General features: G+C 37.9%; 1 protein-coding gene across 2 annotated transcripts in view; it reads right to left on the reverse strand.

Annotated features, from left to right (window-relative positions):
* The window catches only part of VAV3 (vav guanine nucleotide exchange factor 3), a 340350-nt gene that overhangs the window by 58392 nt on the left and 262973 nt on the right, over positions 1-18985 (reverse strand). For both annotated transcript variants that reach the window (XM_087866143.1, XM_045801631.2), the window contains exon 20: positions 5640-5776. In XM_087866143.1, the coding sequence (XP_087722269.1) occupies positions 5640-5776 (137 nt within the window). The remainder of the gene's footprint in view (positions 1-5639; positions 5777-18985) is intronic.

The following is an 18985-nucleotide window of genomic DNA, read 5'->3' on the forward strand; positions in this document are numbered from 1 at the left end:
GTGAAAAAAAAATACTAGAAAGTATTTAAAGATGAACAAAAATGAAAATACCGAAAATTTCGAAAATTTTTAGGAGGCAGCAAAAGTAATACTTAGAAATTTATAGCACTAAATGCCTCTATTAGAAAAGAGAATACTCAAACCAATGAGGAACTTAAACTAGTAAAATGAGAACAAACTAAACCCACAATAAGGCAGTAATAAAGAACAAAGCAGAAATCAGTGAAATATGAAATGGAAAAACAGAACCAATGAAACAAAACCTTGTATGACATCAACAAAATTCATAAACTAATTAGATTGATCAAGGAAAAAAAGCAAAGGGAAATTATTACCTATGTCAGAAAAAGAGGTGACACCACCATAGCCAACACAAAAACTACTAAAGCTCACTCAAAAAAAAATCGATAACTCGAATAGCCATATATTTACTAAGGAAACTGAAACTGTAATTAAAAAAACAAAAAAAACAACCTTCCTGCAAAGGAAACTGCAGGCCTCGAGAGCTTTCCTGATAAATTCTATAAAACACTTAACGAAAAAATAATGCTGATTCTATAAAAACTCTTTCAGATAATTTAAGAGAAAGGAATATTTCCCCATTCATTTTTTTAGTGTTAAACTATTACCAAACTGGGACAAAGACATTACACAAAAATAAAACAATAAATAAAAAGGACAATATATTATTACCAGTTGGGGTTTATCTCAGGAAAGCAAGATTGGTTTGATATCTGAAAATCAAGGTAATTCACCAAATTAATAAATTAAAAAATGATAAAATCATTTCAGTTGATGCAGAAAGAGCATTTGGTAAAATCCAACATGCATTACTGATTAAAAAAAAAACAAACAAAAAACTTTCAGCAAACTAGGCCTCGCATGGAACATCCTCAACTTGATAACATATATTTATAAAAAACTACAGATAACATCATACCTAATGATAAAGGACTTAATGCTTTCACCCCTAAGGTCAGGAATAAAGCAAGTATATACCTTTTCCCTAATTCTAGTAAACATTTTCCTGGAGGTTCTAGCCATTGTCACAAGGCAAGAAAGAAATAGAAAGCATTCAGATTGCAAAGGAAGAAGTAAAACCATGTTTATTCACTGACAACACGATTGTCTATACTTTAAAAATCTGCTAGAATTGGGGTGCCTGGGTGGCTCAGCTGCTTAAGTGTTTAACTCTTGATTTAGTCCCAGGTCATGATCTTAGGGTCATGAGATTGAGCCCTGTGTCCAGCTTCAAGCTCAGTGCCGAGTCTACTTGAGATTCTCTCTCTCCCTCTCCCTCTATCCCTCTCCCCTCCCCCGCTCACTCACTCACTCTCTCAAAAATAAATCTTTTAAAAAATCTGCTAGAATTCTAATTGAATTAATCAGAATTCCTATAAGTGAGCTTAACAAGGTTGTAGGGTAAAAGATCAATTAACAAAAATCAATTATATTTCTATACACTAGCAATAAACAGAAATTGAAATTTTAAAACCACCATTTATAATATCAAATGAAATATGAAATAATTAAGGATATATGACAAAAGATGTGCATATCCTTCACTCTGACAATGATAAAACAGTGCTGAGAAATTAAAGACCTAAATAAATGAAGAGATATACCATGCTCAGTGGTCAGAAGACTCAATATTCTTACTAATCTATAATTCAACACAATCCCAATAAAAATTGCAGCAACCTTATATTGGTGAGATCGATAAGAGGTCTCCAAAATTCATATGAAATACAAAACACCTAGAAGAGCCAAAACACCTTTGGAAAGAAAAAATTTGGAGGACAAACAGGGTCTGATCTTAAGACATTATTTGTTGCAATAATCAAAACAGCACTGTATTAGTTTAAAGATGGAGAGAGATCAGTAGAACTGAATACAGAATCCAGAAACCTACCAATACATACACAGACAACTGATTTCCCACAAAAGTGCAGAGGCAATCCAGTGGAGAAATAACTATCGTTTCAACAAATGGTGCTGGAACACAAGGATATCCGTATGCAAAAAAATGAACACCATTCTTGGAAAAAATGAACACATATTCAAAAATAACTCAAGATGGCCTATAAAGCTAAATATAAAGCCTAAAACTGTAAAACTTCTAGAAGACAATGCAGGAGACTATCTTTGTATCCTTGCGGTAGGCAAATATTTCTTAAATACAATGCTCACATGAATGATCCTTAAAGTAACAAATTAACAAACTGGATTACATCAAAGTAGAAGCTTCTGTTATACATACAACATTATTAAGATAATAAAAAGTCAAGCAACAAGCTAGGAGAAAATAGATGGAAATAATATATTTTATTAAGCACTAGGGGGCACCTGGCTGGCTCCGTTGGTTAAGCGTCTGACTCTTGATTTCTGCTCAGGTCAGATCTCAGGGTTGTGAGATCAAGCCTGGCACTGGGCTCTGCACGCAGTGGGGAGTCTGCTTGAGATTCTTTCCCTCTCCTTCTCCCTCTGCCCCTCCCCCCACTTGCATGTGTTCTCTTTCTAAAAATCTTAAAAAAAAAAAAAAGAACTTGTACCCAAAATATACGAGGAACTCTTAAATAAGAAATAAGAAACTACATTTCAATAAGAAAATACACAGCCCATAAAAAAATTCGACAAAATTTTTGAACAAGCACTTCAACGGTGAAGGTATATGGATGGTAAATCAGCACATAGACAGATGTTCAATATCATTAGTCATTAGAGAAATGCAAATCAAAACCACAATAAGATACCACCATACACCTGTTAGAACAGATAAAATTTAAACGACTGACCACACCCACTGTTGGTGAGGATATTATCAGAGCACCTAGAATGGTCATATACAGCTGGTAGAAATGTTAATAGTCAAATCTCTTAGAAAAACAGTTTGGTAATCTCTCAAAAAGTTAAACATATATCTACATATAATCCAACCATCCCCCTTTCAGTATTTCCCTAAAAATGAAGCATATATCCTTATAAAGACTTAACACTTAAAAGTTCATAGAAGCTTTATTTGTAATAGCCCCAACTGGTCATAATAGGCTAAAGGATAAATTGTGCTATACCCATACATAGAATAATAGTAAGCAATACGAAGAAAGAACTTCTTTCATTTAGCATAACATCCTCCAAGTTCTTCCACACTTTTGCAAATGGCAGGATTTCCTTCTTTTGAAAATCTGAAAAATATCCCATTGTGTGTGCATGTATATATACTGTGTGTATACATACATACGTACTGTATGTATGTATATGTACTGTGTATATCCCATTGTGTGTGCATGTATATATACTGTGTGTATACATACGTACTGTATGTATGTATATGTACTGTGTATATCCCATTGTGTATGCATGTATATATACTGTGTGTACATCACATTTTCTTTATCCATTAGTCCACTGAGGGACATGAGGTTACTTCTGTGCCTTGCCTATACTTACATGAAGAATCTAAAACAGTCAAACTCTTGGAAAGAGAGAACAGAATAGTGGTTGCCAGGGGCTGGTGTAAACAGGAAATGGGGCAGTATTAGTCCAAGGGCACAAAATTCAAATTGTGCAAGATGAGTAAGTCCTGGCAATCTACTGCACAGCATAGAGTCTGCATTTAATAATACTGTATTATATACTTAAAAATCTGCTAAGTGGCTAAGTCTTAAATGGTATCACATAAATAAATAAATGAAGAGGGCACGGGGAAACTTTTGGAGGTGAAGGATAGGTTTACGGCATAAATTGTGGTGATGGCTTCAAAGATTTATACTTATGTCCAAGTCTTGTCAAGTTGCACACGTTAAATGTATATAGTTTTTGTATTCCAATTATACAATCAATAAAGTGGGTTTTTTTAAATAAAACCATTATTATGCAAATGACATGGTTTAGTCTCAAAATAATTATGTTGAGTGAAAGCCATACAAAAACTGATACTATATGATGTACTATATAAAATTCCTTTTTTTTTTTTTTGATGTACACTATGAGATTCTGAAACATGCGAACTCATGGTCTGAAAGCAGAACAGTGCCTGCTTGGGATTGAGGAAGGGCAACAGGTAGAAGCACGAGGGGGAAATTACAAAGGGGCACACACAAAAACTTTGGGGGCTGGTTTTTATCATCCCGATTAATGATGTTTCACTTGTATATTCATTTGTCAAAACTTACAAGTCGTACACTTTAAATACATGCAGTGTATTATGTATTGCAACACTTTTTTTTTAAGTGGCATTAGTGATCCGAGTAGGAGTACTTTCTGCAGGAGACTACATTATAAATAGGGCATAAGGAGGGAGAGACCGAATACAGACTACTCTCTCAAGAAGTTTAGTTTTGAGACTGGAAGAGGGAGACTAATGTAACCAGATAGAAGGTTGAGTTCATGTGTTTTAAGATGGGAGGGGTTTAAGTATATATATTTGCCACAGGAAAGGAGCTAGTGGAGAGAATGGAGTTGAAAATGTAGGAGCCAAGAGCCAGCTGATAAAATGTGGGATGAAAAACCCATGAAGAAAAAGAAGTCCTGAGTCAGAGCAATCTTACAGGTACACATGCAGGTATGTTTTGTTTTGGGGGTAGAATGTGCAGGACTAGACTGAAGAGTTGGTAGAATTTCAGTCTGCCACTCTATCTCTTCTGTTTTTGGAAAGAATGAGGTGTGAGAGGGAGGGGTGGGCTACTAAAGAGGAATAGTGGAGTTTTGGAAAACTCATTGGCCACAGCATTGGCCACAGTGGTTGGAGATAAATGTTCAATCTAGGAGCATTCATCTGTAACAAAATGGCAGACCATAAATAGTGTTAAGCCAACAAAATAACTATCATTTATACATGTACACAATGGATTATTATCCACCAGTTCTTCCCTGCTCTCTCCACCCTTAACCAAACTTCACTTATGTGCTAATCTTTCTGTTGAGCCCACACCCTCTTCCCTCAGCACACAATAGATTTTTAACAAACTCTTTAATTTTATTGGGAAATATTTCTAACACACACATGAAAATAGAGAATACTTCAGTGAACAGCAATGTTCTACCATCCAGCTTTATCAAATCTTAACCCTATACCATACTGCCTCACCTACCACAATCCTTAGACCAAATACAGGCTTACTGCAAGGGAGAGATTTCATCACCAGCAAACAACAACATGCTCGCTTACTTTTCACATTTCATACATTTCATGAATAATGCCCAGAGCACCTCTGAGAACGTCAGTATTTCTGTGGGTAGGCACAAATCAAATATGGCCAGAAATGGCCACTGGCAAACTAATTAGGTGGTTCCCCTGAAATGAACTGTTAATATGTTAAAGCAATGCAAATTAGATCATACCCACGGGTCCTGGATTTGGAACAAATGCTCTGGCAAAGTACGAATTTTTAATAAAAATGGTAATTATGATTCAAAGCATTGATCCTATTTTTCTTTAGTGTTCTAATGTTCACTGCCACTTTGGCATCGGTAAACACGGGAAGGCTAGTAAAAAATATTCTTCCCCACCTCATGTAAAATTTCTGAAGCTGAAAGCGTGCAGTTTCTAAAGAAAGAGCTTTATTCTTTAAGCAGCAATAAATCATCCATTAAGTGAAAACAAAAACCAAACCGAACCACTGTCATCTGGATAGTACCTGCCAAAACAGACTGTGTGCATCTCCTCTCAGCAGTTCGACCGTATCCCCCGCCTGGATATGTAGTGGGGGTCCTTCATGGAGGGCTGGGGGCGGGGCTCCGGTATAGTTCTTAATGACCTGCATCTTTGGTAAACCTGAAAATAAGCAACACAACTGTCAGAATTGAGAAAAGAATGACGTGTGCAGCCTGAATGTACTTTAAAATAAAAACAAGGCCATTAACATTAAAAAGTTTTAATAGCACCAAGGCCAAGTAAACATTTGAAGTAACGACAATGGAATGCTTTTCAACCTTCTTATTATTTGAGAAGCTAATGGAATAAGACATATTTATCCCTTGATCCTTTACATACTTTTCCTTTCCCTCACCATCAATCTCTTTTTAGTTGAAAAAATATTTCTTTCAGCTGATGCCTGCTTCATAAAAAACATATCACGTACAGTTTAATGGAAAAGAATCAATTTTTTCATCAACTCTATCCTTTCTGCCTATTACTTTCCTCTTGGGCATTGGCTGATTTCATCACTACAGAGGCTCACCCCTTTCTGTGTATGTATCACAGTGCCCAGTATAAGGCTCATATCTTAAGGTTATCTTTGTAATTCAAAAGCAAAAAGGTGATGGATGTGCCACTGCAATACTTAAGACATTTATATGGAGAAATTCTTCAGGCTCAAATTCAGGCTTGCAAAACAGACCCAATAAAGGGAACGTGTCTTAGCCAATAGCATCAATGACACTTGAAATACAGATCCATCCTTCTTCTTTGTATTTCGAAGAACGCGCAGTGAAGGCCTCAGTTCAATATTTTGAGAACAGCTTCAACTGCACCCAGGCCTAACCACACCAATATTGGTCACAAATGGACAACTTCACAGTCCCCCATTCATTTAGAGGTGAGAAGCTCCCTCCCGTGAGAGCGAGCACTCATAAACATGATATTCGGCGCACATTCAGGAACTCGAGCCATGGCTTATTACCCTCCAAGACTTTTTATTCTGATGACCAACCGTGGTGAAGCCGTAACTGGCTGGAAAGGCTGCACCCGATAGAGGAGGAGCGCCTGTGATGGCCCTTTGGTTCTAGGTGTCCAAGTTCCCTAGAAAACGTTGTCCAGGTTACACAGACCTCACCATGACATGAAATGCTCTTGCCAACAGTTTAATCAAGTCCTCACCATCCTTTTTCAACAACCACCCCGGATGGGGGAACACAAGTGTGGCTGTAAATTAGGCAGAACTGAAAAGCTTTAGTCAACACTTTCTTATCAAGCCATCATCCATCAGAAGGCAGGAGGACTGAAAAACCTTGGGCCCTTCACCCCAATTCAGCTGCTGTAACTGCTGAGGCATGTTAAAAGTTGCTACATCTCCCCTTGGCTTCAGTTGTTGTGCCACAGAACCCCCGGAGGGATGGCTTTCATCCCACGTCTTTCACGGAGTGTTTCCCTACCAGATGTTATAAGGTGGCGCCCTTACACAAACAGCAGACTTTATTGTCTTTCCCAAAAACAACACTCGACAGAACTCTTCTCAGTCGAGTGTTTATCAGACTTGCTCTCAACACACTGTATATGCCTTGAGTATTGAAAGAGCTTATTTTATGCTTTCTATCAAGTTGCTGTTGTTTATTTTATGTGTAACCTAAATATTTCCTGCACACAACTGATTTAGAAGTTCAAAAGATGGAAGCGAATGCAGTCTAAAGCAGAATTTTTTAGACAGAGTCTGGTCTGAGTGGTCGTTATTCCATGTTAGGGGGGGCAGAGTTCTGGTTAGCCTCAGTTTTATTGAGCATTTTTCGGGCAAGTAAAGCATTTCATTCAGTAGGCTCCCTTGATAATTTTGCTTTTATGTCAGTTTTAAAATAAAGGCTGAAGACAAGAAACAAGAGTTTTTTGATGTGGCCTCAAAGACTGGGACCAGTGAGGTGCTTGGAAGGGCTCTGGCCCTCCCTGCACTTGTCTCTGTGGCCAAGACCCACAGAGACAAAACCAAGCAGTACTTGATGGAAACAACAGTTCTGGGATTGCTAACATGCCCAAGTTAGTCCATTCTCAAGAAAATGATAGAAAATGTGTAAAGTATCTAGGGGAAAAAAATTAATGACATTTCACCAACCAAATACAAATTAGGGATTAACATATGGCATACCCAGGTGACAAAGAAGGCTGTGAAATGTAAGACAGGGAACAACGTTGCCTTATTGATCTCTCTTGATGGACTGGAATGCCCATTACACATGGCTGACGAAAATCCTATTTAAAATGTAAAGCATTACATATATTAATATACTCTGGTCAAGAAATGAGACCTCAGCAGTCTTAAAACTTACTTAGAACTAAGTCATCTTTGAAACGATGGACTTGGTTTTTATAGTCTTATGTATTGCTAATTTTTTCATTTACTGCATCTCTTCTGCTATAACTTTCTTCTTGGTTATGAACTTCATTTGGGAAGTTGATCTAGAAGCGCGCTAGCATAGGGTATGCTGCTGACCTCATTCCTAAAACAGAATTGGGTGACCTTTGCCAAGAATCACGGTTGAGCCCGGGGAATAGCCAAAAAGACACTGCTATTAACCTGCATTCAGCCATAAGTGACTTTCAAGATACAGCATTTATTTGATTCACATGTTTTTTGTGGGATGAGTTAGGGGTTTATAATGGAATTTATATTTTTTAGTCATTTGTTAGAATAATCTCGGGCTCTTTATTTCTGATAGGTCAGCACTTCCCATTTCAGGATGATCTGTCATCAGGGCAACAGGGCTCCAGAGATCAAAGAATAAAAGGGATGGAGCAAGGCCACTGTGACATGATGGATTCTGACACCTTGACCTTGCCTCTGGTGCTTGCATGTAATAGGAGTTCTATAATATTGGTGTTACTAATGGTTTATATTCCTTCCTATTATTAAAAAAAAAGACATGGTAACATAGCTAAGAAGATGAACATAATCCCATTAATGGATAGATAAAAATGCAATTAAAATAAGAAGAGAGAGTGGGTTCAACTTCATGTCAGCACTCAACCATCAATATAATTGTTAACACAATCTAATGCCACAGCAGGCATCACACCTCATAAATGAGATCAAGAATGGGGAAGAAATTAGATTTACAGATACTCATATTTCAAATAGCCATTTAGTGTTGATTTACTGCAGGTTTTCTTCTCTCCTTATAAAATACTCCTGACAGGTTCTAACCTCTCTTTAAAAATGTCCAGCACAGAATATTCACTACATGTCCTTATGATAACTCATTGTTGTGTAGTTTCTTAACAAGCTCTATGTAAAATTTACACCAAGATCTCTGTGTAACTTCTCTCCATTGACCTGCCTCCTTCCATCTGGAGTTATGCTGAAGGCGGCAAATCTCCTTTTTATAGATTAGCCTTTCAAAATTTGTTCGGGCTTAAAATCCCTAGTTATTCACATTTTCCTCTAGTTATCCATACTTCAAGGAATTCTGAGATGCAAAACGTTATTAATCTACAAAAGTAGATGATAGTTTCCCTCATTAACTCTGACCAATCGGAAACAACCAAAAGTTATTCTAAAAAATGATTTTAAAAATATAAATTCCATTATATTATAAAATCACAGCTCATCCCAGCAAGCTGCTTCTTTCCTCTTGGATAAACACAGGCCCGAGCGTTGTTTAGTTTCTTTCTGCTCCAGAACATCATTTACAATGGATAGGCTGGTACAGTTACAGGGCTGCTTGTCCAAATCTATGAATTTGTTGTGCAACTACCCTCAGATATTAAACGCAAAATAATCGTATATAATTTCGACATGTACCGTTAAGCAATGTAGGAAGTTCCCAAAACTTTAATCACTTATCTTTATCTAAAGGAATATAATTAAAATGGCTAAGACTAATTAGAGCTCCTGCCAAATGTTATTTTAGCTTGTTTCATTCCCTACAACAACAAATGTTTTGCTGTGCAGCTAACTAAATCCTTGATATATAACTTCTGGACAGTTTTGCCCTTTAACTTTTGTTCACGCTAGTCATTATACTTGGTCTTAAATCAGACAAGGTCCCCAAGTCATCTTACGCATGAAGAATTAACAAACGGAACAACTGGCAATATGAAAATTATGGCTCTACTCCAGTAATAGTCCTCAGGTTCCAGTTAAATAAAACTGAAGCCAGTGTAATTACGAGGCATGCTAGAGTTTTCCAGAACAATATGTAAGTGAAAGGGGATCTGAAGCAAGATTTCCTTCCAAATTTGAATTCAATGCCACTAAGAATGACACACGCCAAGAAATTTTTTGAAAATAATTTTTTAAAGTTAATTCTAAGCAGAATCCTATTTGAAAGTTTGCCAGATAGAAACTATTTCACTGACAATTTTCACATAAACCCTCAAACTTCAATGAAAAGCCTCCTGTACCACTGTCAACCGCTTGGCTTCTAAGAAGAGGGATGGCCACAACATAGTGTTTATACAAGATGCTGATACCACTGGCCTAATGCAACGGGCTTCCCCGGGGCAATAACGTAGAGAAGAGTGCTACGTACTAGATAAATGGGCCGTCAGTAACATGCTGGCCTTTCACCTCTGAGGCCTAATTTAATCTAAACACAGCCACATTAAAAAATAATTCGTTCTACAAGATGTCAGAGAATGTAGTTGATTTATCCGGGGAAGCTGATTACAAGCATCACATATTCACTCATTCCTTCAATGCCCTGAGCACTCCATGAGTTCTGGGCATGGTGATTTGACAATAGAGCAAGGACTTGCTTCCTGCCCTCAGAGAGCCTACAGTCTACTGACGAGGCAGGTGAACTCCAATACAACTGGGCATGGGCTCTTGGCCAGTGGGAATTTTTTCAAAATATGCCTATCAATAAAAATTTCAGGGAATGTTTTTTGTAAGTCTTCAGTAGAACCCTGAAATATTTATTTTATGTTTCTATAAGTTTTCTAGGTGTGGTTTCCAAATCCTAGCCAGGTTTGGGAATCACACTTTGTGGGTACATGAGCAATTCATCATGACCAACAACCACCGGTTCCAAACCTGCTTTTGAGAAAGCTACACCAAACTCAGTGCTGGCTGGCCGCCTGCCAGCTAAATCCTCTTTACATTAATGTCTGGGCTCTTCCCGAGAGAAGTTCACGATCGAACCATAGTGTCCGATGAGCGGGCTGAGCAGAACGAGCAGCTGGCAAGTTAGGTAGCTAGGATGCTGGGCTTCCCCTGCCCACCACACCTCCTAGGGCTCTTTCCAACCAAGCAGTGCACTTTCATCCACTTGTTGGTCTTCACAGAGAAGCAAAAGGAGCCTGATAATGGAAACCATCTGTTACAACAGAAACAGACATTTTGGTGGAAAACAAACTGGTCTGAAGAACGAATTGTTCACAAAGGGAACACTCCCCACCAGTGATTTCAAAAATGTTCACCCAGGGAAGGCTACTCTTTCCTTTTATATACAATGATGAATCAGATGAAGGAAATAGCATTGTCACTCCTCATATAAAAACAAGGATCAGACAGAGATACGTTCCTCCGACTTTATAAACACAACTACTCACTCTTTGGCACTACTTATAGGAGTATTAGTAAATCAGGGGTGAAACATATAACACTTTCTGAAAGTTCTTTTTTTTTCTCCATTCACTAAAAAGATTTTATAGTCTACCAAATATAAAATCACTACAAAATTTCATGTGTTATTTTAAAATCCATGCCAATTTAGTATTCTGTTCCATCAAATGCGTGCGTTTTAGTGAAAAGAAATGTTTCCCTAAAATCCTTAAGTAAGATTAAAGATCTACAAGAATGTGCCATGTATTTGTCGGACCTCTCAAAAATGACCGCTGCCTAGGGGTGTGAGGAGTCCAGTTAAAAAACACAGCCTGAGTTACCTCAACATCTTCTTTGAAGAATGAAAAAGAACACAATCATGCAATTTCAAAGTAAGAACATTGCCACCTACTCCAACCACCTCATCTTCTATCATAAAAAACTAAGATTCGGAGTGGTAAATAAAACTGTCTGAAGTCAAACAGCTAGCTAGAAGCAGAACTGTAACTAGAGCCCTACATACCACCTGATAGTTCAGTCCTCCAGGCTGAAGACCCCTCATTCTCTGGAACCTGCAGAGACCAGGACCGTGGCAGAAAAGAGCTCTCCTATATGCACTGATAGATGTTTGGGGATCATCTGAATCCCAGCTGGGTGTCCAGCATTATCTTGGGGAGCAGGAAAAGGGGAGGTAGAACTCCCCTTCAAGTGGTGAAAGATTGTGCGCTCCCCAAGATTAGGCAAATTCCAGGAGGAAGTAAAGCGCCGTGCTGGTGTATTCTAAAGACAGGGCTTCAAATCTCAATTCAGAAACAGGTACTGGGTGAGAGAGTGACCACGCTGTGTGTATGGCTGAAGGTGGGAGGTTTCCTTAGGAGAAGAAATCCTAAGGTCTGAGGAGAAAGCAGTAATCATGTGGGAGGAGGCGGAGGTGGGTGGTGGGTATTAACAGGTAAGGGGAACAACAAACATGAAGACTGAGACTGGAATGAGCTTGAAGTACCTGCGGGCCAGAAAAATGGTCAGTGACATTGCGGGAAAGCAATTAATGAAGTTCAAAATTGATATACGTAGTCTTGATGGTCTACCTCATTTTATCACTCCTCGCGTACATGCATCCTATTGAATTTTTTGAAATCTATTGAATAGGTCAAAGGTGCTCATTAACATACTCCATCTTCTTCCTGGCATCTGCTGGCTGTTGCCTACACACCCAGCTCATGCCACACCCAAGGGGAACAATGTGACTTACTCCTCTTGTTCTCTGAGACTCACGTATCACTCTGGCTGAGAAGACGACTACCATTCTCTTAAGTGTGGGTTAAGTGTCTTAAACTGATGCTTCCGTAGATGTGCATGCTCACTGCTCTCCTACTTGCTGCATCCGAATTACTTAGACAGTACAAAGCGTACACACTAGGGCAAAAGCATCTTTCTATGCGCAGCTTTTGCCGAGTGTATGTATGCTAGACTGTGACCACCTTGGTGACAAAGATTAGGCTCTTTATCTCAATGAATTCTTTTGGAAGACAGAAAGAAAAACTTAGCTCTTCTTTCCCAGGAGCCACCCATCCAAACACACAGGCACACACACCCATCACACCACCAAAATGGCGCTCTCATCAACCATTTCTTTCCATCTTTATTTCTACCGCTCAGTTCAAGCATTAGCTTTCAAATTGACCTTTCCTAATCCACTCTTAGAATGCTCAACTGTCTTTCACGTAGCCACAGGAATGACTTCTTAAAAATATAAAATCTATAATAGCACTCTCCTATTTAAAATTCTTCCCACTGCCCTGAGAATTAAATCTGAGCTCCTGGACCAAACCTACCAGACCATAGGTTTCCTGGCCCCTGATAATGCTCCAATCATCTTGTTCCAATCTCACACTTGCACACTGTTTTTTCATCATAACTGGCCTTTTTGTACTTGCTTAAACACCCTGAGCAAGTGGGTACACCCAAGACAGTCTATATTACGAACCCTAACTTGTAATTCATCTAGTGATTTACCTCTTACGTCTCCTCTCCTTTTCTATATATTTGAATTGCCTACGTCTACAGGATAAACATTTTCATAATCAAATTTAGCTTTTAATAAAAATGTTCAGTTTTTGTTGGACAAACTACCACTTCATCACTAGTTTTGACTTGCTTTGAACTGTATTCATTTGTGTTTTTACCTATAACTATCAATAGGCTACATGTAACTGAAATTTTGCAGGAAACGAAATTTTTAATGTACAGAATTGTGAACATTTTTCTTCAAAATCCTTAATAATGACTCTCAATAATTTATACTCATCCTAAGTACTCTTTAAGTTAGATAACTTGCATCACTTACGGGAAAAACACTTTTTTATTACTATATGCACAATTTCTCTATTGACATAAAATAACACAAGTTCTAACATAGAAAGTAGCCTATACTTTCTAAAACTGTGTGTTCTAGTCTCACCCTTCCATTCCCCCAACCCTTCTCTATTATTCTCTTTTCTCTGGACCTCCCTCCTTCCTGTGATACACTTGCTTGAGTAGTAGGGTACAAATTTTGTTGTATTTCCAGAGGATTCAGATGTGTGCAGATATGGTTTATTTATTTATTTTTAAAGATTTTATTTATTTATTTGACAGAGAGAGACTGTGAGAGAGGGAACACAAGCAAGGGTAGTGTGAGAGGGAAAAGCAGGCTTCCCGTGGAGCAGGGAGCCCGAGGCGGGGCTCAATCCCAGGACCCTGGGATCATGACCTGAGCTGAAGGCAGACGCTTAACCAACTGAGCCACCCAGGCGCCCCAGCAGATATAGTTTATTGATTTAAAAGTTAAAATGAAGCGCATATGCCGTTGGTATTTCGGACTGGCAAAGGCTCAGAGAAAACAAATGTCTCTGCTCTGGACCATCGTTTCAATATGCCTTTTTTTTTTTTTTTGAGGCCTGAATTCCTTAGATCAGAGACCAAAAATCAACAAATCTACATAAAAATGCACATAGAGTGCACAATCTCTTTACCCTTCTTTTAAACATTCTTTTATAATCAACTCTGAACTAGGATAACAGAAGAGAAGAGTCATTTCCCCTTTATAAAATGGCACTATACTGAAATGATTAACTTGGATTTTATAAACTTGTACGAGCCCACTTTCAAACAGGATCCACAGCCCTCACAAGAGCTGGCGGGGAGCTCGGAGGTTTAGTCTCTCCCCTGTTGTTTACCTTGATTTTTTTTTCCCCCTCCTTAAACTTCTTCTGAAATGAAAAAGTAATTCAATTCAGGTACCACTCAGTTACAATCTTATAAATTTGTACGTGAGCAGATTGAGTAGATAAATGTATCAGTTTGAAATCGAATGTGTAACTATCGCTCAAAACTAGTGATATTTCCTAAGAGGAGGCTGGCTGTGTATCTTCTTTTGAATGTGGTAAAAATTTTGTTTATATTCCTTTTCACTGGAGCCAAAGATCAACAACCAACATATTTATATAAGAATATACATACATGGAAAATACTGTCCCCTTCTCAGGAATATTCCTTCTTAACGCTATCTATAGTAAGGAGAGGGAACGATAACAGAAACCACACTGTGTTGTGTATTCTTTTGAAATAACAGTGCTCTGACAATGGAAACACTATACACTAGCATGAATAGTGACTCTATCAAAGAAAGTTCTTAGGACAGTCTAGTCAAACATTTTCATTTACATAAGAAACTATGTGCATTTCCCACAAATGTATATATAGTTAAAAGCAAAAAATGATGTCCTTCTCAACACCAAGCTATCACCTGTTAAGGGTGTAATCCCGGATTGACTAGGAAAGATAAGGGAAGATTATGGAAAGGTGATACATGATTACTTCAGATCTTAATACTTAACGAATAAATCACTACCTTCCCCCACAGAAGCTGGGAAATAATCAGATTCAAAATATTCCAGTGGGAATGCTAGCAAGCAACAACAGACGCAGCAAACTACTATAGGAAGTTCAGAGATTTCACTTGAAAACCTCTACAGCCCTGAGATTATCATACTGTGAGTATATATTTCACCTCCTTCCTATAAATTGATTGGGAATGCTAAAAAATTAAGATATTTGTCTATAAACTTATGTCCTTTATAATCTTACAATTTAAGATATTTGGAAATCTAGGTAGAATATACGGACTTCAGGGAGTGTGTGTGTGCACGCGCACGTGTGTGTGTGTGTGTGTGTGTGTGTGTGTACTTTGCCCTTCCAAGTCTTCATTTTTTTCTCTCCTTATCAGTTCAATGCTATTCTCTGCCTGTTTTTTTTTTTCCTGTTCTTACTTTTCTTAAGGTTAGTCTTATTCTCTCCTTGAATTTTTAGCTTCCTATCTTTTTTTCCTACACAAAAAGCTTCTTTCACCAACGTCAGGTATCAGAATTATGTTATGGTTTCAACTTGTTCAAATTTAGCATAATAAGCTATTTAAATGGTTAGACATACAGTTGCTTCCAATTATCTGAAAAATAAAAATGAAATGGAACCCACATCCTAAGGATATAATAAAAAAATATAAAAGTAGTAATTATTAAAATATAGAGGGTAGACTACAAAGAAAACTACAAACGTTAAAGTATTAAGAAATTGTGCCAAGAAGTTATGAATCATCTAGAAGGCCGTTACACTGGTTAAAACAGGATTATGCAGAGAAAACATACTAAAATAGTACATTTAGTTCTGCCTTACTTCTCAACATACCAGTGACACTTAACACAAAGTTCACATGCAATTACAGTCCACAACAACACCTGAATATGACACATAGTCTATTAATAGGACACTTAATTCTAAAACCAAACCACTGATTTCTCACTAACTTTATACACCAGGAAAATGGCTGACCCTAAAAATGACCTTCTCCTGAGTCCTTGGACAGAGTCTGATCATTTCATTTATATGTTTCTCACTCCTTAATTAAGACAAAGTCCTCCAGACAATGAACAAAATGTCTCTTTCCTTGCCAATATCTCATCATAGCAGTGTGATATATCCTGGGTTGAACCATAGGAACTGGCTGCTGTTGAGTGTTTTTGAAGCACAAAAGGGCAATTTTCTATGGTTGAACCTAATATGTACCAAAATTATTATTTCAATATACAGGCACTGAGTACTTAATATTAACTAAGTCTGAGCAAAGAGGTCTGATTGAGCTCAAGTATGGCAAAAAGCAGGCACACCCTGTGCAGAAAAGAAATCCGTATATAGGCATTGGCTCTGTGGAGCAACATAAATTAGTAACTCTGCTCAATAAATTCAATAAACATTTGTTGAGGCCCCCATTTCCATCTCCCTTGGAGCTATAACTCTTTTGAAAACCTAGTTACAGAATTTGTTTTCAGGTTCCAACAGTAAGGATATCCTAGTTTGCCCTTTAAAGCTACGAAGTAGAATTTGTAACAGTAGCGTTCCTATTTTTCTTCTGTAAATTTTTTTATCTCTATATAGAAAAATATATTTTATTCATTACAAAATCCCAAAAGAATTATTTTTGTCTTTAGAGTAGACACCGTCTAAATCATTCATCTTTGTTTTATTAACCTTAAGCACAGTGCTTGGCGTGTGGTTAAAACTTGGTAACAAGGGGGGCGCCTGGGTGGCGCGGTCGTTAAGCGTCTGCCTTCCGCTCAGGGCGTGATCCGGGCGTTATGGGATCGAGTCCCACATCAGGCTCCTCCGCTGTGAGCCTGCTTCTTCCTCTCCCACTCCCCTGCTGCGTTCCCTCTCTCGCTGGCTATCTCTCTGTCAAATAAATAAATAGAATCTTTAAAAAAACAAAACAAAACAACAACAAAAAAAAAAACTTGGTAACAAGGAATGATTTAATTTTTAAGAGAAATTTTTACTTTATCAGAGTGTTAATTTTAAAATAAATATGTGTGTGAATGGATAAAGAAGATGTTATATATATGTGTGTATATATGTGCGTGTGTGTGTGTATGTATATATGTATATATATATATATATATATATATATATATATATATATATATATATAAGAATATTATTCAACCATCAAAAAGCACGAAATCTGGCCATTTGCGACAATGTGGATGAAGCTAAAGTATATTAAGTGAATAAGTCAGTGAGAGAAAGACAAATACCATATGATCTCACTCATATGTGGAATTTAAGAGAACAGATGAACATATGGGAAGGGGCAAAAGAAAAAAAGGAGAGAGGGAAACAAGCCATAAGTGACTCTTAACGCCAGAGAACAAATTGAGGGTTGCTAGAGGGAATGTGGGCAGGGAATGGGCTAAATGGGTGACAGGCATTAAGGAAGGCACTTGTGATGAGCACTGGGTGCTGTATGGAAGTGATGAATCACTGAATTCTACTCCGGAAACCCATATCGCACTGTGTGTTAACTAAGAAAATGTAAATAAAAAATAAATATGTGATAAAAAACAAATATTTCTTTCTTATTATCTTCAAGGATGTAACAATTTATGATCTTTGTTCTTACAAGCACTTGGATTTAACCACTAAGAAATATGTTATGGCAGTAACTTCTGCTTTTTAGTTATCAAGGTTAATTAAACATCCAAGAGGGCATAGTAAGCACAAAGTTAAAAAAAAAATCCAGAGTGTCCACCTAAGCAACAGAAATACTACATTATATCTCAAATTCTAAGATTTCTGTAGGGGCTATGTCTTAAAACGGATAAACTCATAAGCTACTTCTCCGGTATACAAGATATACCAAGCTTTCCATTGTCTTTCAAACTGCTCTTTTCCTATCTCCTAAAAGAATCCATATAGACTCTGCCTCTGTTTCTCTCAAATTTTGCCAAGACCAAACATCACGATTTTGCACAACAGTGAGAAAATAAGTGTGAAAATGTTTTGAAAAGTTACAAATACTTTCCTACGAGCACGTGACTTTGGAATCTACGGAGATTTAAAACATGTTTATCTCCAAGTTTGGTTGGTTCCTTAACTTATTGTGGGTTGTTTCATTTTGTCATGAAATACAAGAGGTTTCAGGGCTGCAATAATGGGTAAGAAGCAAGGTCCCTCCCCTTAAAACACTTAGCATCTCGTAGGGACAGAGAGGAAAGCACACACTCGTACGCAGTCTGACGTTGCTGTGGTAGTGCTGGACATGTTGCTGTAGACATGCTCAGCAGAAGCACCTAACCCAGGGAGCTCGGGGAAGCCTTCAGGGAGAAACAGACGCTAAGCTGAAACTAAAGTAAAAGTAGGAATCAGCCAGATATAAGCAGGGTACATAAATCTCTCCACATCTGAAACAGCACAAATCTTTGTGCCTGAATGCCTTTCTTCAGCAGGACTCTGCAGTCCACCTAGATGAATAAAGACTGATAGCCTCAGACCTAGGCAGAAGACTGTCTCACATGTTGGACCATGGAAACTAAGCTCATTAGGCAAGGAAGCAAACACGGCAGGGCGGGGGGAGGGACTGACAAATAGAAAGGTATCAGAGGGGTCAAGGAGCAGGAAGCTTTGAAGATTGGGGTGAGAGAATGAGATGCTTGAACTTAATGTTTCAGAAATGGAAAGATCCTGGGTGATGACAAGACCCAAGGTGTGCCTACGGGGATGTATGGCTGAAATGGAGAAGGAACAGAGGTCACTGGAGATGAAAAGTCAATGTCAGATGAATTGAGGAGGCTCAGGTTCGAATGAGTCACCTACAATGTGAAGTCGCCCAGGTTAAAGACAATATATTCTTTTTTGTGTGGGAGATAAACTACAGAGAGGAGCCCACATGAGAGGGCAATACACATAACGGTCAAGAAGAC

Source organism: Ursus americanus, chromosome 12 (genome assembly GCF_024610735.1).
Source record: "Ursus americanus isolate L20-20 chromosome 12, mUrsAme1.1.p, whole genome shotgun sequence".
Classification (NCBI taxonomy): Eukaryota; Metazoa; Chordata; class Mammalia; order Carnivora; family Ursidae; genus Ursus; species Ursus americanus.